General features: G+C 56.8%; 2 protein-coding genes across 3 annotated transcripts; both read right to left on the reverse strand.

Annotated features, from left to right (window-relative positions):
- Positions 1 to 3,487: 3,487 nt before the first annotated feature.
- Positions 3,488 to 8,602, reverse strand: PLPBP (pyridoxal phosphate binding protein). Its single transcript, XM_084221893.1, has 8 exons — positions 8,490 to 8,602; positions 7,736 to 7,843; positions 7,140 to 7,175; positions 6,506 to 6,581; positions 6,039 to 6,173; positions 5,801 to 5,943; positions 5,289 to 5,387; positions 3,488 to 5,023 (listed from the first exon to the last, which is right to left on the reverse strand). Exons 1-8 carry the CDS (start codon positions 8,583 to 8,585, stop codon positions 4,886 to 4,888), a joined length of 831 nt encoding a protein of 276 aa, XP_084078019.1. The 5' UTR covers positions 8,586 to 8,602; the 3' UTR covers positions 3,488 to 4,885.
- A 413-nt stretch (positions 8,603 to 9,015) lies between these two features.
- Positions 9,016 to 20,157, reverse strand: ERLIN2 (ER lipid raft associated 2). 2 transcript variants are annotated; one of them, XM_084221782.1, is made up of 12 exons: positions 20,025 to 20,157; positions 19,840 to 19,911; positions 19,634 to 19,680; positions 19,026 to 19,087; positions 17,922 to 18,047; positions 16,211 to 16,284; positions 15,758 to 15,816; positions 14,819 to 14,910; positions 14,436 to 14,525; positions 12,919 to 12,998; positions 11,776 to 11,950; positions 9,016 to 9,761 (listed from the first exon to the last, which is right to left on the reverse strand). In XM_084221782.1, the coding sequence occupies exons 4-12, from the start codon at positions 19,075 to 19,077 to the stop codon at positions 9,658 to 9,660; spliced, it is 852 nt and encodes a 283-aa protein (XP_084077908.1). In that variant the 5' UTR covers positions 19,078 to 19,087; positions 19,634 to 19,680; positions 19,840 to 19,911; positions 20,025 to 20,157; the 3' UTR covers positions 9,016 to 9,657. The 2 variants fall into 2 exon arrangements, with proteins under 2 accessions (XP_084077908.1, XP_084077907.1); XM_084221781.1 differs by having other exon boundaries at positions 9,022 to 9,761; positions 19,830 to 19,911.
- Positions 20,158 to 21,058: the final 901 nt, after the last annotated feature.

Consider the following 21,058-nt stretch of genomic DNA (forward strand, 5'->3'; position numbering starts at 1 on the left):
CTACGGGCTCCGGCTCCGCGCCCGCCGCCGCCCCGCTCCCCGGGGCGGCTCCGGCGGCGCCGCCTCCCCCGCTCGCCGCGCTCCGCCGCCGGCCCTGGCGCCTCCCCCGGCCCGCCCCGGCCCGCCCCGGCCCCGCCGAGGGCAGCGGCTCGGCCCCCCCGACGGCACCGGCGTGGAGGAGCGGGGGAGACCCGCGCGGAGCGGAGCGGGACCCCCGCGGGCGGGAGCCCGAGCCCCGTGGGGTCCCGCAGGACCGAGAGCGGCGGTGCCCGGGTCCCACGGCAGCCCCGGAGCGCTCCGGCTGCTCCCAGCCCCGCGTGGGTCAGAGCCCGCGGGGTCCCTGTGGCCACCCTGCGGTGCCTCGCTGCGACATCCCGGCTGTGACAAGCACAGGGCGCCGTGTCGAGGGTGCTGACACACACGTGGGCCCGGCAGATCTTTTTGTGAGTTTTTTGGGAGTTCTGCGGTGTCCCGCTGCCTGTGGGACCCCGCGCCTGGAGGAGATCCCCCAGCTCTCACAGTTCACTCCGTGGTCACGCTGCCCTGTCCCCTCCCAGCCTCCGCTCTGAAGTTAACACCCGTCCCCCTCGGCTTCCCTGTTTGCTTCACTGCTTTTCTCACTAAGTTCAATATTTTTCTTCCCGCTCCCCCCTCCCTCGTCCCCGCAGCCTGACTCCAGCCCTCTCGGCCGCCCGGGGCTCGGCTTCTCCGAGGCCACGGCTCGCTGCAGCGCCGAATCAAAAGGGATCAAAAGCCGGCAATGAAGTCTGCAGGACCCCGTGCCAGGGAGCGGAGGAAAAGGGTCATGGAAGGACGACGAGACGACGCTGGGAATGCGGTTTCTCTCCAGGACCAACAGTTCCTGGAGGGGAAAAGAAATTTACTCTTCTCTCCAAATAAATAGGACCCGGCGTGGCAGTGGGAGCAGGGAGCTGCTCACTCCCAGCCCAGGCTGCTCCCACGTGTGCTCTCGGTCGGGAGCACAAGAGCCCGGTGCCCGCAGAGCTCCAGTCCCAGGCAGGGACAAGGACTGTGGCCCCAAGGGCTCTTCTGTGGCCAGTCCCACCCCCCACAGACCTCCCACCTTGGCACCGGGGATCAGCTGTGGGACCCCAGAGCCCTGGGCACCAGCATCATCCTGCTGGAGAAAGAGACAATGAGGTGTCCCACGTATTTCCGTTTTTGGTTTTTGTTTTTTTTTTCCACTGAGCAGAATTTTCCCTGCCTGGGGAATGACGCTGCCCCAGGAGCGAGCCCTGGCACAGGACACCCCTGGCTCAGGGAGAAGGGTCTCAGGGACAGGGTGGGATTGTCCTGGGGTTGTCCTGTGCAGCACCAACGATCCTTGTGGGTCCCTTCCAACTCAAAACCTTCTTTGATTCTGTGCTGCTCCCAGGTCCTGCAGCTGAAGCTGGAAGAGCAACAGGAAGCTGCTTGTGTCCAGCATCCGCTCTGAGACCCTGCAGCACTGCACAGGGCAGGAGTGGCCTTCCCTCCCTCTCATGGGGGGCAAGAGCCTCCAGGCTGGAGCCTGCTGCTCCCCCTGGGGAGAGGAAACTCCTTGTCTCAGGCACTCACAACGCACCCAGCACAGCACTGCACAAGGACACCCCAAAACGCCTCAGGGGACCGGGCTCAGCCCCCTCCTTTCACTGCATGAACCTGAAATGAAGAAATCTGTGTCTCCAGGAGCTCCAGCACTGGAATGGCATCCCTGAACTCTGAAGCAATCAAACTGCTGTGCCTGCTCTTCAGGATTTCAGCCTCTAAACTCCCTCCAAGAACAGTGAGAACCTTGTCCAAACTGCGACGTGTGGAATACCCTGCCCCAGCCCCGCTGGAGGAGAGGAGCTCAAGCAACACTTTCCACATGCTTTGAGCCTGAGAGTTCAGGTTCTTTCAACTGCTTCCAAGCCCCTCTCCCTGCTTTTCCAGCCCTGACCCCTCCTGATGCTTCTGGCCCAGGAGACAAGGCAACCCGTTTGAAACTCCATCTCCACAGTGCTGGATGCCAAATCCCTGTGTCCCTCCCTCCCACTCGAAGGTAAAAAACCCCCCTTAACTGCAGGCACAGGGAAAGACAACAAGCACGAGACTCTCTCAGTTCCTTTCACTGGGATCCAATAAAAACCTTGGCAGTGGCTGTCCTTCCTGCCGGAAAGGCGATATCCCAGAAATAAACACGCTTCCCGCTTTGAAGGGCTGCAGGGGGATCCGAGCTGCTCTGGGTGTCCCAGCTCCCACCTGGGCAGCACCCAGGAGCAGCAGGGAGCTGACCCTCCCTGCTCTTTGGGCCCTGCTGCTTCCCCGAGGGTGAGGATGACTCATTTCCCAGGAGCCGAAGAAGGAGCAGCAGCGAATCACCCTGTCTAGCGCCATCAACGGGTTTATTCTTCCTGGAATCAGCCAAGTCTGCCCATGGGTGCGCTCCAAGCCCCCGGGAAGTTTTTCACCACAGAGCATGTGAAGTGCTGAGGCTCTGGGTGGGTCAGCCTGGTCTACCCCCATCCAAGGGCCATGTGGGAACAAGGGTGACCTCAGGGGCCATGCCTTCGCTCCAGAGGGGACAACGCCAGCACCGAAGTCACGGGGGCGGCGGAGTCCTGCAAGGCGAGCCCTGCCGGGGCTCGGCTGGACGCAAACCCAGCCGGGGGCGGGGGCCGGGGCTCCGCGCGGTTCATTCCGCGGCCGAGGACTCTTTCATCCGCTGGCTGCACTCCAGTGAGCAGCAGCTCCCATCTGCCGGGTGAGCTCTGCCGAGGGAGTGGGTGGTCTGCGCCCCGCGCCCCCCGACAGGTGCCCGGTGCCACCGACGGCGCATCCTCGCTCCCGCCCGCCGCCTCGGGGCAGCGCCCTCTGCTCCGGTCCCGGGAGGCTCAGCCCCGTGGGGAGCGGGGCAAACCTTCCTTGCACAACGAGAAAAGTCAGCTGGAAGTTGCACGGGTGGGAGAAGCAGCTGCGGGGGAAGGAGCAGAAGCTCTCGCAGATCCCCGCTCCTCTCCAGAGCCTTGCCACAGCCCAGCTCGGGCTGTCCCCAGGCTGTCCCCAGGCACGGCACCCCGATGGCCATGTGGAGCAGCGCAGAGGGATGAGCACAGAGAGGTGTCCTGGGCAAAGCGCATCCCCAGGGCCGCCCAGACGCGCTGCTCTGCCCCGGCCCCGCGCAGGGAGCCCCCCAAGCGCCCTGACGGCCTCAGCCGGGGCTCTGCACCTGAGCAAGGTGACACACGGCGACTTTGGGGCCCGGGCCCCGTGCCCGGGCCGGCAGCGCCACCCAGGGGCTCCTGCGGGGACAGCTCGCGACACACGACAGCTCGCGACACACGACAGAGTTCTGGACCATCCTGATCAAAACCCGCCTCACTTTCTCTGCCAGCCCCGGCTCAGCTGCCTTTCAACCCCCGTCCTCTCCCCGCCCCAGCTCCAGGAGCGGCCCCAGGCTGGGGAAACAGCTCCAAGGGCAGCTCAGGGCATTTATTCACCACGCTGGGACATAAAAATAACATCTTTAATAGCTTTTGAGCTGGCACAGATGGCATTGAACCGAGCACTGTTTATTACTAGACTATGAACCACACACGGTGCAGCACGAGGGGGGCAGCCCCGAGCCCTGGTGCTTCTAAACCACGGAGCTACGACAGGTTGGTGGTGGAGTTCTCTTTTCATTTACATTCAGCTTTTGGAGAGTGAAACCAACAGCGAGGTTTAACCACACGGAGCACACAGAGCAAAGCCTGGGGAGGATGTTCCTGCTGGCAGCTGAGCTCTCCTCCTCTCAGCAGACACACAAGCCCAAAAATCAGCTGGGACACGGGTTGTGAGACTGGCTGAACAACACAGGACACGGCAGGAGCTTCTGCTCACACCTGAAGGAAAGTTACTGCAGTGACAGTCCCATTTCCCTCTTCCAAAAGCAGGAGAGGATGTCAAGACACAGCCTAGAAGCTCTCTCAGTGGCCAAATGATGTTTTTTTCAGGAAGCCAGAATGCAGTGGGACAATAAAAGTTCATTTTCTGAAGTATTTTCCCAAGGAAAGCTCCCTGCTGCACGGTTATCCTCACACAGCTGTAAAGGGGATGGCACAGGCACCAAACCATGAGGGACTCACCTTGGAAAGCAGCAGCAAGCTGGTGGCAGAGCAGAGGCCTGGCAGAAAACCCCCATTCTGACCAAAAAACAGCAGCAAAACTTCTAGGCAGGATGAAAATAATTCCCAACAACAGAGGAGGGGAAAAGAAGGGAAGGGGGAAAAGCATTCCACATTTGGGCAGCCATGGGAAAAGTTAGTGTCAGCCTGAAAAGGATCAAATTGAGCTAAAAGACACTCCCACACTTGTGATGTGCAGCCAAAGCCTCACAGCACGGACTCACAGTGGCAGCTGAGCTCCTCACAGTCCCCTGTGCCTGTCACTCACCCCATCCCCGTGGCCATGGCCTCTCCTGTGCCACAGCACGGCCCCATCCCAGCTCCTGTGTCACCATCCCAAGGGCAAAACTTCTATTTGGGGAAACATTTACAGGTTTCTGGCAAGATCATCACGTGTTGAATGAAGCATTTAGTCCTCAGCAAAAACAACCACCAGCCACCTTGCTCAGCAGCAACTCCAGCCTGACAAACACCTGTTTGTCCAGCCCAGTTACCCCAAAGTCTCTGTCCTTGATGACCCTGAGGAACCAAGACACCACAGCCACTTCCAACCCTCAATTTCCTTGTTGGTTATGCAGATCTCCAGTTTCTAGGGGTACTCTATAATCACAATGATCATCAGGCATTCTGGCCTCTGCTCTGAGGAATTCCCTCTCACCATCAGGATGGGTGCCGACACGGAGGGAGGTAAAATGCATAGTGAGGTCTCTCCTCTGCTGAGGCCACTTGTCTTCCCTTTAGTGGCCCTGCACTGTCACAGCCTCTGGTTGGCCTCCACCCCCAGCAGGGGCCTTGCCCCCAGCGGTTTTGTTGGAATAATCCCGCTCTCCAAAAATCGTGCTCCCGATCCTGACGTTCGTGGATCCAACCTCTATCTGGAAGAGACAGAGAGGAGCAGCTCAGGCCAGGGCTGCCACCACCCCACAGCCCAGCCTTGGCTCTCACAGCATGGTTCCCCACAGACTCAGCACCCACAGCTACACCCAGGGGCTGATTTGATCCCAGGAATCAGGACCAGGAGAGCTGCACTGGGATCTTCACCCAAGGGAAGCCTTAGAGGCCTGTTTGGGTGGCACCTGGGCTGGAATTTGGGGTGCAGGCACGTTTGTTCCCCCAGGGAAGGGGCAGGAACACACTTACTGCGTGCTGGAAGTCTGTGGACATGCCCATGCTCAGCTCCACCTTGTCCAGGGGCAGGTTCAGCTTCTCACACACCTCCTGCCTCAGGGACAGCAGCACCTGAAGGGCACCAGGGGACAGCAGAGGTCACACACCTGGACTGATCCTGGTTCCTGCCTGTCCCTGATGTCTCCTCCACACAGGCCCTGCAACTCCCACACTTCCCATGGAAACACCATAACAATGTCTGGAGGTTCCCCAGAGTTACTGACAACACACAGGAGGCTCAGACCTCACCTGGAGCTCCAGCACAGCAACTGCTGCCCTGCCAAAATCCTGGCTGCAGCTTCAGAGGATGGCTGGGAGCAACACCCTGCAGAAAGAAGCCTCACACCTGCACTGACACTGGTGCTGAGGGCTCTGCACAAGGTGTTTCTACCTCCTGACAGCCTTACTCGCACTGGTTTGACCGGGACAGACAAACTGTGCCAGGAAACCAGCCCACAGTGACATTTTCTCAGAGAAAACCTTACCTGGAAGTCAGGATTTGGCCCCTTGCTGAGGTCATGGCCGATGCTGCCAATGGTCATCAGCCCCACGAATTCCAGGCTGGGGCACTTGTTGATGACGTGCTCCACAGCGGCCGTGGTGTCCCCGGGGGCCAGCCCGTGCTTGCCTGCAGAAGCACAGGGAGATCAGAGCCCAGCTCTGCTTTCAGAGCCTGTCCCAGCTCCCTGCCAAGCCATGCACTTGTCACAAAGAGCCACTCACTGTCCTCCCCGCTGGTGTTAACTTGCACCATGACCTTCAGCCTCTGGGGTGATCCTTTCTTCTGCCATGAGCTGTTGACTCTGTCTGCCAGTTTCACAGAATCCACTGTTTCCAGCATGAACAGGTTTGGGACAGCTGGGGAGAGAAGACAGGCTGAGGGAACTCTGTTTGGGAGCTCATGGGGATTGTTTCAGGGAACCATGAAACATCCTGAGCTGGAAGGGATCCCCAGGGATGGCTGAGTGCAACTCCTGCTCCTGCCCAGACCCCCAACAACCCCACCCTGGGCATCCCTGGGGGCATTGGCCAAACCCCCCTGGAGCTCTGGCAGCCTCGGGGCTGTGCCCATTCCCTGGGGAGCCTGGGCAGTGCCAGCACCCTCTGAGGGAGGGAAGAACCTTCCTCTGAAATCCTGACCCTCCCTGACACATCTGAGCACTGCCCACACCAAAGCAAGCAGGACTCACCGATCAGCTTGTTGACATTGTTCTTCTGCAGGTGGCCAATGAAATGCCACTTGATGTCTGGACAGGAGGAGAGAATCTGAAAGCAGAGGGAATGCTCAGGTTGGAACAACAATTCCCTCTTCCCCCACGCAGCACTTCAGTCTTAGTTTGCCCACAAGCAAATACCAGACACCCAATTTCTTTGTTTGTTGACCCTGAAGACTCAGCCTGTGGTTGTGCTGAGGTTGAACCTGGGGAGGGATGGGTTTGTGGCTGCAGGGAATGCTGTCCATGGGAACAGCAAAGGCAGAGCTCTTGTGCAACAGTCAGAAAATGATATTTTCCCCAAACTGAGAGCTAACATGTTTTTTTTTTTCAATGAGGAAAAAACTCTCTCTCTCTCCTAGAGAGAGCACAGAAGGCAGAGCCCTGTGCAGACAAATCATGACTAAGGCAGATGTATTCCCAGACTTCCCTGGAGCCAGCAAGGCAGGAGGGGGAACAGGGCAGAGGCAGTGAGCCAAGAATAACCCACCATTTATCTGCACAGATAAGGATCCAACCAAATCCCTAACAAACCCCAGGACTTTGTCTGAGCAGCTCCCAGGACACAGCTATACATGGTAAGGAAGCATGAAGGGATCTCTGTGCTTACCCTGGAGTCTGATGCCTTTTCCAGCAGCTCCTGAACCTGGGAATGAAGGAGAATTAAATTCTGTTAAACCCACAGCAGGCATGGGATTGGTGTCCTTGGGATGTGTGTTCTTGGGGCCAAGCTGAGCCTCAAAACCACGAGGGCAGGGAATGATGTGTCACCCACAGAGCCACCCAAACTGAGCTGGGCCAAGCCCTCAGGAGGAATTTCTTCACAGAAAGGGCTGTTGAACTTTGGAAAGGGCTGTCCAGGGAGGTGTTGGAGTCCCCATCCCTGGAGGTGTCCAAGGAACGACTCAGGAGGTGGCACTCAGCGCTCTGGGCTGGGTGACAAGGTGGGAATTGGGCACAGCTTGGACTCGATGCCTTTGGAGTGCTTGGAATGATTTTGGGATTCTGTGCCTTCTGCAGGGGCCCTGTCCTAGCCCTGGTGACCCTGTCCTAGCCCTGGTGACCCTGTCCCAGCCCTGCTGACCCTGTCCCAGCCCTGCTGACCCTGTCCCAGCTCTGCTGACCCTGTCCCAGCCCTGCTGACCCTGTCCCAGCCCTGCTGACCCTGTCCCAGCCCTGCTGACCCTTCCCAGCCCCCAGACTCACGTAGTTCTCCCCGAAGCTGCGCTGCCCGTGGCTGTAGGCCTCCATCACCATCTCTGCTGGCTTGGTCTTGCTGACGGCCACGAGGCGCGGCTGCACGGCCGGGAGCCCCTGCGGGAGCCCGGAGGGTGAGCACGGGGAGCCCAGCCCAGCCCAGCCCCGGGCTGCCGGGGGAACCGAGGGGAGCCCGGCCCTGTCGAGGAGCGCCAGCTCGACAGGAGGGAGCGCTGTCGCGATAGCGGGCTCGACTCCTCTGCTGGGGGGTGTGCTGGCCCTGGGGAACTGCGGCTCTGTGCCCATGGTGACCAGCTGTCCCCACGGTGGGAGCCATCCCGGTGGCACTACAGGCACTACGGGTCTATCCCCACGGTGACCAGCCGCCTGTCCCCACGGTGGGACCCGTCCCGGGGGCACTGCGGGTCTGTCCCCACGGTGGGACCCATCCTGGTGGCACTACAGGCACTACGGGTCTGTCCCCACGGTGGGATCCATCCTGGTGGCACTACAGGCACTACGGGTCTATCCCCACGGTGACCAGCGGTCTGTCCCCACGGTGGGACCCGTCCCGGCGGCACTGCGGGTCTGTCCCCACGGTGGGAGCCATCCCGGTCGCACTGCGGGCCTGCCCCCACTGTCACCGGTGACCTGCGCCCACGGCGTGGGCCCGTCCCTGCGGTGACGGAGGTCTATCGCAGCCGTGGCAGCATTCCCGCCCCGCGGGTCCCGCCGGGTTGCCCCCCGTGCCCCCGGGGCTCACCTGCGGCCGCCGCGCCGCCGCTTGCTGCACCAGCTCGGTGACGGCGCGGAGCGCCGGGCCCAGCCCGTCCCCGGCGGCCATGCCCGCTCTCCACATCCCCGCCCGCCGCCACTTCCGCCACACACCTGCCCCGCCCCCGCTCTCCGCCAATCGGATCGCTCCCACCAGCGCCGCCAGCCAATGGGAGCGGGGGGCGGGGCGAGGGCCGCCATGTTGGGAAGGTCGCGGGCGCCATGGCGGCCCTCAGCCGGGGCTCCCCGCTCGTCCCCTTCCCGGGGTTGTGGTGACAAATCCGAACCATTCCGTGCCCTCGGTCACAGCCGAGCGCTGCCGCCAGCCCACCCGGCAGGTCCGGCCCCGGCCGCCCTCCACGCCCCGCCAAGGATGATGTTGTTATCCCCGCGTGAGGAGCCGCCTCCGCGGGTGCCAGTTGCGGTTTGTGCGGCGAAAGGCGCCGCGGGGCCGGGCAGGGAGCGGGGCCGGTCCGGCGGGCCCTGCCCGAGGTGCGGGCAGCGCTGGCAGCGCCGCCACAGCCCCGCAGCAGCCGGAGGGAACGGGACAAGGCCCGGCTTCACGGAGGAGCTCCCGAAGCGCCGGCTGGAACACATTAACTCAAATATTTGTCTTAATGTGCAGAACTTCACTGGCCCTCTGCAGATTCAGTGTTGACACAGCTGGCTAAAAACACCCAGAAGGTTCCTGCCCTTTTGTCTGGTAAAACACGACGAGGATTTTCTGCAAACTTCACCAAATCTGAGGTGTTTGCTGCTCCAGTCTGGTTCCTCTGTTTTTTGCAGAAATGGGATTCCTTGGACACCTCCACCCTTCTTCCACCTTCCTCCTCCTCGCTGGAAAGGGAGAACCGACCCCCAGCACCCCAGAGCCCCCCACTCCCACCCAGCACCTCGACCTTCCCTCTGCAAAATCCTCCCCTGCAAACATCAACTCAACTCCATCCACAAACCCTGACGGTAACATTGGAAGACTCTAAAATTGAAGGCCATTTTATTGTCATAGCAAATACCAAAATAAAAGAGGCTTTCAATTCAGTACATAAGATCAAGGACTGCTCTGGCAGAGCATTTCCATGCTCCCAGGTATCAGCAGTGCCACAAACCTCTGCACTTTGCTATAGAGAGGGTTTAAAGTTCAGATCTTCATCTCAAGATTAGAGAAACAGGACAACTTGCCTGTTAGAGACAGAGGAATAAAGGTTTACATGGAGAGACTGATCCACTCTGGAACATTCAGGACATTTTAGAGTGAAGAAACCTGAATGAAGACACAACAAAGGATTTTGGCTTATGAAGACTGACACACTCTCAACTTCGCTTTTGTTATTTTTTACTCTTAGTACAACTTAACTAAATTACACTAATACTTTAGCAGTCAGGGTTTTAATTAAAAAAAAATCATTAAGAGCTCTTTATCCCAAGCTATTGTCTTGCTGTGAAATCACACATTAAAAAAAAGCCTTTATAATACCACTTTGGCTTAGTAGGGTCCTTTCATTAGTGAAAAATACTTGTGTAAAAGGAGGTGTTAGCTGCTGATGGAAACCTCGAGCACAAACGTAGAACAATCTCAAGTGAGCTCATCCTCATGGTTAAATTTCTGCTATTCCCTGTTAGGATCTGCCTGCACAGACAGGAATGAGTCAGGAATATCCCAGCCTCCCTGAGGATGCTCTCGAGTCTGGTGTAGGTCTGGAGATGGGACTTCCCTTAGCTCCTAAGAAATACAAAGAGGATGGGACTCTAAGCAGAAACTGATGCTTCATTTCTATTTTGCATTTTCAAGCATCAACAGGGAAGAGAAAACTGCTGTAAAAACCCTGGAGCCAGCAGCTGAGATTCACTTGAGCTCTCTCAGAGCAACACAAGAGAGATGGAGGTTTGAACACTGAAGGGTGAGACCAGGGGAACTGGGGAGCAAGAATTTGGGGCACAAGCCTGTGAATGCACCAGGCTGCTCTCTGACACTGAGCACTGGCATCATCTCAGAAGAGGATACTGGCCTCTAATTACATCAGCAATTAATCACCAGGCTCTGCTGCCAAATGCAGATGGATTGGGTAGGGAAAAAAAATGTTCTCTCTAGGCCTGGACTTTTATCCTCCAATTTTGCATGTGTGGAGAAGAAAGCTCTGTTCCCTCCTTGTATCTGGGATGTGAGGAGCTGACCAGCTCTCTGGAGGGGAAGGTACATTCTGGAACATTGTTCTGAGACAAGAAGGGGAATCCATCTTTGGGTAGTTCAGGAAGAGCTGCCTGTCTCTGCCCCGTGGCCTTTCAGGATCATGGCAGGTCCTTGGCCACTGGGAAATCCTCCTTCCACAAGGTCCCTTCAGCCCCAGTCCCACAGGAGCTCACTTCAGCTCACCTGAAGGTCCTTTTTAAAGTAAACACTGAGATCCAGCTGCTCCCACAGCTGAAAAACTGTCTGCTCACTCCAGCAGCTCCTCCCCAGCAAGGCCTTTTGTAAAGTCAGGGTCCCTGAGACAAAAATTCTTTCCTCCCTGGTCTTCTGTGACAATTTCCATCGTTTCACTGAAAATCCCACCCAGCTCTGCACTCCAGGACGCTGCCCACGCCCTCCCCCTGGGGCATGGGACAACTCTCCTGTGCCCCACAGAAAACATGACAAATGGAGAACAAAGCAGAGTCAGGACACAGAAAATGAAGAGTTTGGGTCACTCCCTGTGTGACGTGGTCTAAGGCTTCGATCCCCCCGTGGGTGGGACCTGCAGGATCCCTCTGTCCCTCATGGGGTCACCTCATGTGGGCTCAGCAGCCACTGGCCCCAGCCTGGAGCAGCCACTTGTATGTAATGTACAAAATCTAGCACCTTATTTTCAGAGGGGATTGAAATAAAGTACTTGGAATTTTCAGTAAGAAAAAAACCCAAACCAAGTTGTAGCAGCAATTCCCCTCCCTCCAAAACCTCAACATTTCTTTACCTGCAACTGCTATGAACCACCTCAATCCCAAATTAGGTTCCTACCCAACTGACAGCCCTGACAGCCTCTCCCAAATCCTTGGTCTGGGTGACCATGAGCTGGGGAGGTGCAGCTACAGAACACACCTGGAGCTTAGAAATTACCAGAAAACCCACCCCAATGTCTAATTGTCATATAAAAGATTGAAAGGATTAAATCTGATTCATCTCTTTCAGCACAGGAAAGGGAGAAAACTAAAAGGAATTTCCCAGTTCATTTTTTTTTGATAGAAAATGAATAGAAATCTTTCTTTTCAGTTGATGTTATGAAGTAGCTTTGTGTCCTCACTGGTTCCTGCCCCGTCCTCCTCTTGGATTCCTTCTGCCAGTCCCTCTGCAGATTTGCTCTGGCTCCCTGCAGAGTCCATGAACATGTTGGGAATATCTTTGCCAAAGTAGATCTTGCTGTTGGCTGCAATTGCCTTGTACTTCATCAGCTGCAAGTACTCAGGAGTTAACTTGAGCTGCACGGAGAGAGAACGGGTCACAACGGCTCAGCTTTGGGAAAAGGGAATTCCTGCCTTTCCAGGAGCCCAGCAGGCATGGCCAGCCCTCCCCAGGGAACACAGAGTGCCCAGAGCCAGGATCCTCTCCAGCAGGGCTGAGGGCAGCTCCAGATCCCAGGGATTAAGTGGCAGAATGGAAAGGGAAGGGAGCAGCTGGGGAAAGGCTCAGTCCAAGCGTGATGGAGAGGCTGGAGAGCACATCCCTCAGTGCAGCCCCTGCAAGGAGAGCCACTGAGGAGGGAAACATCCCATGCTCCCTCCAGGGAGCAGATCCACCAGTGAGTCTGGGGGAGAGGAGCTCATTCCTTCAGGACTGTAAGCGAGGACAAAACCTGGGCACAAACACCCCGGCCCTCTGCCCCTTCTCCCTGACCACCACACAGCTAAAACGTCCTGCTGGGATGTCCTGGAGCTTGCTGTGGCCAGGAGCACACCTGGCCACTCTATCCATGCCATTTTTCTGTTTCCACGTTGCAATACTGCAATACTGAAGCTCTTCTAGGGTGTCTGAGATCAGTTCTTTCCCTGCACTGTGATTTATTCTGCCCCTGCTTGTCACCCTGGAGATCTCCCTGCTCTGACTGCCTGCCAACTTGAGACTGGAATGAAAGCACATTTCTCATCACAACAGTGTGAAAGGGCAGCACTGAAAGTGATATTTCACAGAGAGCCACGGCCCCCTGAGCACCTGGCAGAGCAGAGATTTCACATACCCTGACACTGATCCGTCCAGAGAACAAAATGAACTTGCAAATAAGGATCTAATTGTTGACTAATTGTTCCAGATGAAAGCTGTGCTGAGAGGAGATGGCCTTGTTTTGCTTTTTGACTTAAACAAGGATCACTGCCTGCCCTTGTGCTGGGATTTCCCTACAGCCTGGTGCCAGGGGCCCTGCTCTGAGGCAGCACAAAGGAAAGCACAGTACCTTGTTGGCCTCAGCCACCTTCATTGCAGTGTAACACTCAGCATCAGCTCTCGCCTTCTCTCGTGCAAGAAATGCAGCATCTGGAAGCAAACACATGCTCTGAATCATGTTTTTATTTCCAGCCACGTTTGCACTGTTTGCAGCTGGTAACTCTTCAGAAGGTGGCCAGTGCCACCTCTGAGCTACACAGGGTACAACCAAGGGAAGAGGGAACAAAATGGGAAACCCAGAAATGGGAGCTCAATTTACAGTTAAATGGCTGCAGGATGAGAGCACGAAGAAGCAAATTGCATCTGCAACTGCAGAGCTCCAAGAACTTGACAAACATCAGGGTTTGATTATCCCCATCACGTGGGCAGAGCTCAGCCTTTCTTCTCGAGCCAGGGCTGACTCTGGTGCTGAAATGCAGAACTGCTCTCCTGCAGATGTGGGATTTACCCACAGCCCCTGCCCAGGACCCCAGGAGCAGCCTGGGCAGGCCAGCAGACTCCCTGCAGATGAGGTCTGTGCTGTGCATGGGATTCCCAGATGGGATTTGGGATATGCAGATGAAGGTTCTGGCATGCAGAGCAGGGGATTTTAATCTTTACAGGCTCTGCCCCTTGCAGAGACCCTGCACAGGATCTCTGAATCCTTTTCTCTGCTGTATCAACAATTGCTCCAAGGCTTTGACTCTGTGGATACTGAAATTCCTGACTGCTGGCACAGACACTTAAGGAACACTCCCCCTTTCTGTACTGCACTCCTTTTTCCCCTCTGCCTCTGCATCCATCCAGTGCTAATGATGGCTATCAGGCCAGCAGGTTAGAGATGAAATGAGTGGAATCCTGCCCATGTCCTGCCACTCCTCCTAGGGCATGGAGCCCCACAATTGCAACATGTCAGTCTGGGTCTGAGAGCTGCACAGCTGGATAAACCATTTGTTTACTTCCCCTAGCAGGGAGGCCTGGGAGCTGCTGCACCTAAAGATCCTGTAAACAGCTGGATGGCCTGGCCCACAACTTCCTCTCCTGGCTAAAAGGAGAGCTTGGTCCCAAGTCAGAGACACCAGGAAAAAAGGAGGAGGCAGGAATCCTCTGCCAGCACAGAGCCAGACTGAGGGCTGACACAGTTATAAGAAATAAATCCCATTGTATTTCTGCAAAGAACTTCTTAATGAGAAGCTGCTGACCTGAAAACTCTTAATTGGCTCCTCAATGGCTTCTGCAAAGCTTGTCAGGGCCTCTAATGAATGTAAGGGGAAGAAAGGCCTTGCCACTCCCGAGCTGCAATTGCAGAGCCCTCTCCACGCCCTGGAGTTTCTTTGACAAAGCACTTTATCAGAGGGGTGAGAGAACATCTCCTTAAGTTCAAACTCCTACAGTGATCACCTTGAGAAAGAGAGTTTCAAGCACAGCCTGCAAAGAAATTCCTACTCCTGCCTGTGGTCAGGAACTTAACCCCTGTGAAGAACAGTCAACACACACTTCAAGAACTCCTTGGTGAACTGCTTCAGGAAAAGCTCACCCCCCACTCACCTTCAATCTCTGAAATTCGCTTCTCTGTCTCCTTTTCCATCACTTTCTGTCCATAAGTTATTTCAGCAACTTGTGCAATCTTTTCTGCCTCTGCAGTGAAAACAAGAACACGCCCACGCTGTCATCACACGTTTTCCTAACACCAGGAGCAGCCTCACCCTGGAAAATCCTCACTCATCACCCACTTCAGGTGGAAATAAACGGCGGGAAGAATTTCCAGCCCGCAGAGAACAAAGCTGGAACCCACCTGAAAAACTCCTGAGTTTCTCTGGGAAGGTTTTGGATCAGGGAAGGTCCCAGAGTGAACCAGGTGCATCCCTCCCTCCCTGGGGTCACCCTGCTGCCTGTCCCCCCGCTCCCTCTCCCAGCCCAGCCCCACAGACCGATCAGAGCTTTCTTCCTCTCTGTCTCTGCCTCCTTCTCCACCACCTTCTGCTTCTGGGCTGCTATCAGCAGCTTTGTCTTCTCACTCTCCCTGGGGAGCAGGAAAAACCAGTTAAAAGCAGGAGCTCACTGCTGTGGGACTCACAGCACACCCCCAGAACGAGCTGCTGGCTCTCCCCTCCTTCCAGCACGTGCCCAGGGCGGGTGGGATCAGCAATGTCAGGGCAGGCACCTGCACACAGCTTTTTATACCTGAATCAAAGCATTCTTTTTTCCCCTCCATAGCAGGAAGATTTCCCTGTGACACAGTCTCTGCAGGCTGCCCTGGTGCTTTTTCTATCTTACTGGTTTTTACTTACATTCATGAGTTTTTAAAGTGAACATAAATAAAAACTCTGCTCCTGCTCCCAGTCAGGGAAGAGACTCTGGAACTGAGTCTCTCAACACATCCAGCTGTATTTATTACACAGGATTTACCACAAGCAAGCCCAAAAGGTGACATGCAGTGCTGGGGAAGCAGAATGGATGAGAGGGATCCAATCCTGGCTGAGCAAAGTGCTGGCAGCTGGCTCGGGGCACTGCAGAGGGATCAGCACGTCAAGTGCTGTCAAAGAGAGTTATTTCAAAGCTTTGCAAGTCTTCAGCTTGTTGAATCAACAGTTTCTCCATCCCAGTCAAACAAGAGGATTAGTGGTGAAATCCATCCCTCTGCCACTCAGGCTCAGCTCTGGGAGGGCTCTGGAGCACAGGGCCAGGGAAGGAGCCCCAGGGCAAACCATGCCTGTGCTCGAGGGCTGCAGTGAGGGCCCTGCCAGTGCTCAGAGCTGCTCCTCCCCAGCCCCATCCCGAGGGGCAGCAGGAGGCTGAGGGCACCATGATGCCCCAACCCTGAGTTCTTCTGCCCTGCTGGGTCCTTTTGGGCACACACAGGCACTTACATGAGCTCGTAATTCCTCCGGATGGTCTCGGGGATGTTTGGCTTTGTCACTCGAACTGCCTGCAGAGAGAGACACACAAGAGAACCTGGGCCAGCAGCCAAGGGGCCCCTGGGGCTGCAGGGGACTGGGGGTGGCACCTGGGACATCCCCTGCCACCAGAGCTGCACAGACTGTGACCAGGCCCAAAACCCACAGAGAAACAGCACTGAAAAGTCTCCTGACATAACAGGAGTGTAACTGTAACCTGGGCAAAGCAGCACCCAGGAACTCCAGGAGAAACTCAACACACCAAAACTGTGAGGGGACAGGAAGGACACTGCTCCTACTCCCCAGGTTAAATGAAATCTGTGTTGTAAAGCAATTTCCTAAACAAATCTCAGTTTCTTGTTTCCTTTTAGCCCTTTCCCCTCTTCAGAATCTGCCCCTCCAATATCTCAATCAAATCCTGATTACCTGTATAATTAATCCAGGGGCCATTGTGGTGAGGTCTTGCTGCAAGGCCAGTTTAAGGTTTTCATCAATTTGATCTGATTGGGGAGAAAAGAGAAGGGAATGAAACATCCCCCAATGCAGTTTGCTGTCAGCACCCAGAGTGAGCTGGGATGGCTCACGTTTCTTATTCCTGGAAAGCACAAATGGGAGTTGGATGAAGAAGTGCTGGGCTGACCCCGAGGCAGGCTCCCAGCAGTGGGACACACCACAGGAATGTGGCAGGCATGAAAAGAAACCCTGCAGTTTCCCTTAACCTGCAGCCTGGAATCTTCCTGAGGCAGATACAGCATCTTCACAACCAGCAATCTGTGCTCTAAGCCCCTTCCCCACTGAACTGCCCACTAGACCCTGGAGGGACAAGGTAAATCCTGACCTGCACCTGTGCCAGCAGGACACGAAGCAAAGGGAAAGGCAGGAATGGGAAATGGCAGCATCAGTTACTTTAACAGGCTGCAAAAATCATCAGCAATGTCTCTTTGGCTCAAGGAGTCCCAGAACTCCAGCGTAGCTGAGGATTTCAAAAGGAAACATAACCTAAAACCCTGCTCTGATGAAAGCTGCAAGGAGGGCAGTGCTTCCAGCTGGGGCCTGCAGGGAAGTGCAGAGGGAAAATCAAACGGTAACAGCCTTGAGAGGGATCACATCACACTCCTGGACTGTTTGCTTTGGTCCCAGTTTCCTATCTGGAACTGCTAATGAAGGCCAGCCAGGAGTTTGGGAAGCAGCTGTTATCAGTTCCCTGCACCTGCTGGCAGATGTGGGGGCAGAGGGTGATGTGAGGCTGCTCAGAGGGGCTGTGCCCCACTGCAGAGCCCCAGCCAGACCCAGGGCTTCCAGAGAGTTTGCACAAGTTCCTTCTGTGCAGAGCAGGAGCTTTCAGCCCATTTCAAGCAGCAGCTGCCAACATCTGGAACCTCCATGGGCCAGGAACTTGTCCAGCCACCAGCAGGAGCTGGGAACTGGGGGGATCTGAGCCCCAGTGTGGGAAGGGCAGCCAGGCTCCTCGGAAAGCCAGGCTGAAGAGACAACAGGAGCCTGCAAACACCCTGTGCTCACCCAGGCACAAAGCCTGTCCTGCTGGGCCCCCAGCAGCCCACAGCCAGCACTGCTGAAAGCCTGGGAGGATTTCCTGTCAGCCCAGAGCCAGAAACAAAGCACTCAGCACTGGCAGCTGCTGGGCCAATCCCACCAGGAAACCACAGCTTTTCCTCAGCCTCTCCTGCCCCATGCCTCCCTGCTGGGGAGGGCAGCAGGCTCCTGCCAGCACTGCAGCCACAGGTACAGCCCAAAGCCTCTGGCCAGGGGTGCTTGCTCAGTTTCTGTGTCAGCAGAGAGGCACAGGCTCTTCCATCTGGATCAGACAACCCTGTGACCAATTCAATCCATCCCAGCTGCTGCACGCACAGAGAATGCCACAGAATTCCTGCTCCCTTCCCTAAAGGGAGGCTGCTGGCAGGGCTGGCCTTGCAGTTTATTGTTCCAACATACTGAGGCACTCAGCTCCAAAAGATAACAGGGATAAACGATGGCAGCTGCCTAATAACCCTGGCTCCAAGCAGAGGCAGCTCGGGATTCATGGATAAAACACGGATAAAACACGGATAAAACATGGATAAAACCCCCCCATCACGTGGGGGCTCTGCACTGACAGCCCCCAGAAGCAGCAGCTCACCAAACAGCTCGATGTACACCTCCTGCAGAGTGTGCACGCTGCAGAACTGGTTCAGCTCGTGGTGGATCTTGTTGAAGATGAGAGCCTTGTCGTAGTCAGCCGTGTAGTTCTTGACGATGTCGTACACTGGGAGAGGACAGGAACCTCAGAATCCCAGAATGATGAGGTTGGAAGAGACCTCTAAGATCACCAAGAACCTGTGCCCCAACACTTCACCCAGACTACAGCACCCAGTGCCATGGCCAGTCTGTTTTAAACACATCCAGAGATGGTAATTCCACCACCTCCCTGGGAAGAGCATTCCAGGGCTTTATTATTCTTTGGGTGGAAAATTTCTTCCTAATATCCAACCTACACCTTCCCTGATGTAGCTTGAGAGAGCAGGGGGGGAAGGGAGCAGGGAGAGCAGGCTCAGCACTCTGAGGGAAAGCCCTGGAGCTCAGTCTCAGTGCAGTATGAAATGAGGGACCCCCTGCCCTCAAACCCTCTGCTCAGGGCAGGTTTATTCACTGCTGGTACTTTGTGGCACTCTCACCAATATCTGTGCCCTGCCCTGTGAACAGGAGGGTCTGAAGCACCCCCAGGCAGTGCTGGGGCTGCACACACACAGCTCCCTGCTGAGCCAGGCCCTCCCACACTCAACCCCAAAGGATTTGGGAAAAGGCTGCCCAGGTGGTTCTCCAGGAGCCTTTGCTCAGAGCCCCTGGCTGCCCCTGAACCCCCTGTGACTCCAACCTGCTGCACAAAACTCAGGGGGGCTGGGACAGAGAAAATCAACAGCCCAAATTCCTGGGGGAGGGGGCAGAGGTGACAGCCAGAGCTCAGGGCTCTGCCAGGTGCTTGGGGAACACCTGTGGGACAGCCTGGCCCCCACCAAACCCAGACCCCCTGTGGGACAGCCTGGCTCCCTCCAGGCAATTCCAGCCCCTCCTGTGGGACAGCCTGGCTCCCTCCAGGCAATTCCAGCCCCTCCTGTGGGACAGCCTGGCTCCCTCCAGGCAATTCCAGCCCCTCCTGTGGGACAGCCTGACTCCCTCCAGGCAAACCCAGCCCAGCCCCTTCCTGTCACTGCAGCCCAGCCCTGGTGGTAGAACTGTGACTCACCCGCGCTCTGGATGAGGAAATTCACCACCTCGATCCTGTCGAAATAAATCATCACTCCCCCACTGAAAAAAGAGAAAACACAGAATGATTTTTGCAGGAGGCTGAGCGGCTCCAAGGGGCACTGAACCCTCCACGGGACGGGTGTGGGACCAGCCCAGCACACGGTCCTGGGGCTCACTGTCCAGAGAGACCCTGCAGAGCCTCCCAGTGAGCCCAGTTTGGGACTGGGCAGGAGCTCGGTTTCCAGTGAGCCCAGTTTGGGGCTGGGCAGCAGCTCGGTTTCCAGTGAGCCCAGTTTGGGGCTGGGCAGGAGCTCGGTTTCCAGTGAGCCCAGTCTGGAGCTGGGCAGGAGCTCCGTTTTACCAGTGAGCCCAGTTTGGGGCTGGGCAGGAGCTCCGTTTTACCAGTGAGCCCAGTTTGGGGCTGGGCAGGAGCTCGGTTTCCAGTGAGCCCAGTCTGGGCATGAGCAGGAGCTCGGTCTCCAGTGAGCCCAGTTTGGGGCTGGGCAGGAGCTCGGTTTCCAGTCAGCCCAGTTTGGGGCTGGGCAGGAGCTCGGTTTCCAGCATCCCCACTTTGGGGCCGGGGGATCTCGGTCCCGAACATCTCACCTGGTACCGCACGGGACATTCTTCACCTCGTCCGTCTGCAGCGTGGTCTGCAGGGGATTGAAGGAAAGAGGCTTAAGAGAGGGATTTCCCCGGCCCCGGTGGCACCGAGAGCCGCCTGTCCCGGCAGCGGGCACGGCCCCGGCTGCCACCCGGGTGCCCCGGTGCCCGCCCCGCCCGGGCCCGCGCCCAGCAGCACCTGCACTGACTTGTAGGACGTGATGAAGGGCAGCATGAGGTGGAAGCCGGGCCCGCTGGTGGAGGTCAGCAAAGCGCCGCCGCTGCGGAGAGAACCGGAGAGAGAGAGAGAGGGAGGGAGGGAACCGTGAGCGGCGGCGGCGGCTGGCCGGGGCCCGGCCCTCTCGCCGCAGGGAGCCCCGCCGGGCTGTCTCACCGGTAGTAGACGCCGATGTGCCCCTCGTCGATCTTGTGCACGGCCGAGAGGAGCGCGGCGGCCGCTACGCCGAGGGCGAGAGCGGCGATGGCGCCGAGCTGGGCCATGCCCGGCACCGGCGGCGGCACCGGCGGCGCGTCACTGGCGTCATCACCGCGCGACCGCGCCGCCGCCGCCGCCAGGGGGCGATGGAGGAGCGGGGATGCGGCGCCGGAGGCCGCGGGTTCGAGACCCGCCCGCGCCCGCGGGGTTGGGGCGCGGAGCCCCCCGAGCCCGCTCCGGGCAGGGGGGACAGAGAGAGGCGGAGGAGTCACAGGACACAGAAGGTTTCGTGTCGGAAGGGACAGCGAGACCCATCCCATTGCAGCGCCTGCCACGGCTCGGGACATTTCCATTTCCCACTTTCCCACTTTTCCATTTCCCACATTTTCACACTTGCACTTTCCCCCATTTCCACTTTTCCACCTTTCCACATTCCCACTTTTCCACATTTCCCCTTTTCCACATTCCCACATTTCCCACAAAAGACCCTCAGCTGGAAAAAGCCCACGGGGTCATCCAGTCTAGCTCCTGGCCCTGCACAGACACCCCAACAATCCCCCCTGTGTCCCTCAGAGCATTGTCCAAGTGCTCCTGGAGATCTGACTCTAATATTTAGCCCAAATTCCCCCTCTGTCAATTATTGTTGTCAGCCACAACATTTTTATTTCATCCCTGACCTCCGCCAGCATTGCCCCCCACACAGACCCCCCTGCTCGTTTGGGCAATCACAGGAAATGGGATGGGCCAGGAAGCAGAATCATCCAGCTCTGAAATCCTGGAAAGGGCCTTAAAAACCACGTATAAAACGTCAATAAAGGAGAATGATTTGATCTTTCCTCGTGATGGATCTCTGAGGTTGTATATAACAACCCTGTCAGGAGGGTTCAGCGCCATTTAGGAATAAGGAATGAAATATCCACAATATTTGTCAATCCAAATTTTACAGCTCTTAAAGAAGCGCAAAAGGGCGCCAGAGATGAAAAACACCCTGC

This window comes from Fringilla coelebs, assembly GCF_963513975.1.
Source record: "Fringilla coelebs genome assembly, chromosome: 26".
Taxonomy (NCBI): Eukaryota; Metazoa; Chordata; class Aves; order Passeriformes; family Fringillidae; genus Fringilla; species Fringilla coelebs.

What these genes read in the sequence shown, in the direction of transcription:
- PLPBP (XM_084221893.1), bottom strand. Translation starts at nt 8,585, where the DNA reads ATGTGGAGAGCGGGCATGGCCGCCGGGGACGGGCTGGGCCCGGCGCTC. An exon ending in CGGCGGCGCGGCGGCCGCAG is followed by an intron (nt 7,844 to 8,489) that starts GTGAGCCCCGGG and finishes GGGCTCCCGCAG; the next exon opens with GGGCTCCCGGCCGTGCAGCC. An exon ending in GCAGCTTCGGGGAGAACTAC is followed by an intron (nt 7,176 to 7,735) that starts GTGAGTCTGGGG and finishes CTTCATTCCCAG; the next exon opens with GTTCAGGAGCTGCTGGAAAA.
- ERLIN2 (XM_084221781.1), bottom strand. Translation starts at nt 20,131, where the DNA reads ATGGCCCAGCTCGGCGCCATCGCCGCTCTCGCCCTCGGCGTAGCGGCC. An exon ending in CGTCCTACAAGTCAGTGCAG is followed by an intron (nt 19,681 to 19,829) that starts GTGCTGCTGGGC and finishes AATCCCCTGCAG; the next exon opens with ACCACGCTGCAGACGGACGA. An exon ending in AATGTCCCGTGCGGTACCAG is followed by an intron (nt 19,088 to 19,633) that starts GTGAGATGTTCG and finishes CTCTTTTTTCAG; the next exon opens with TGGGGGAGTGATGATTTATT.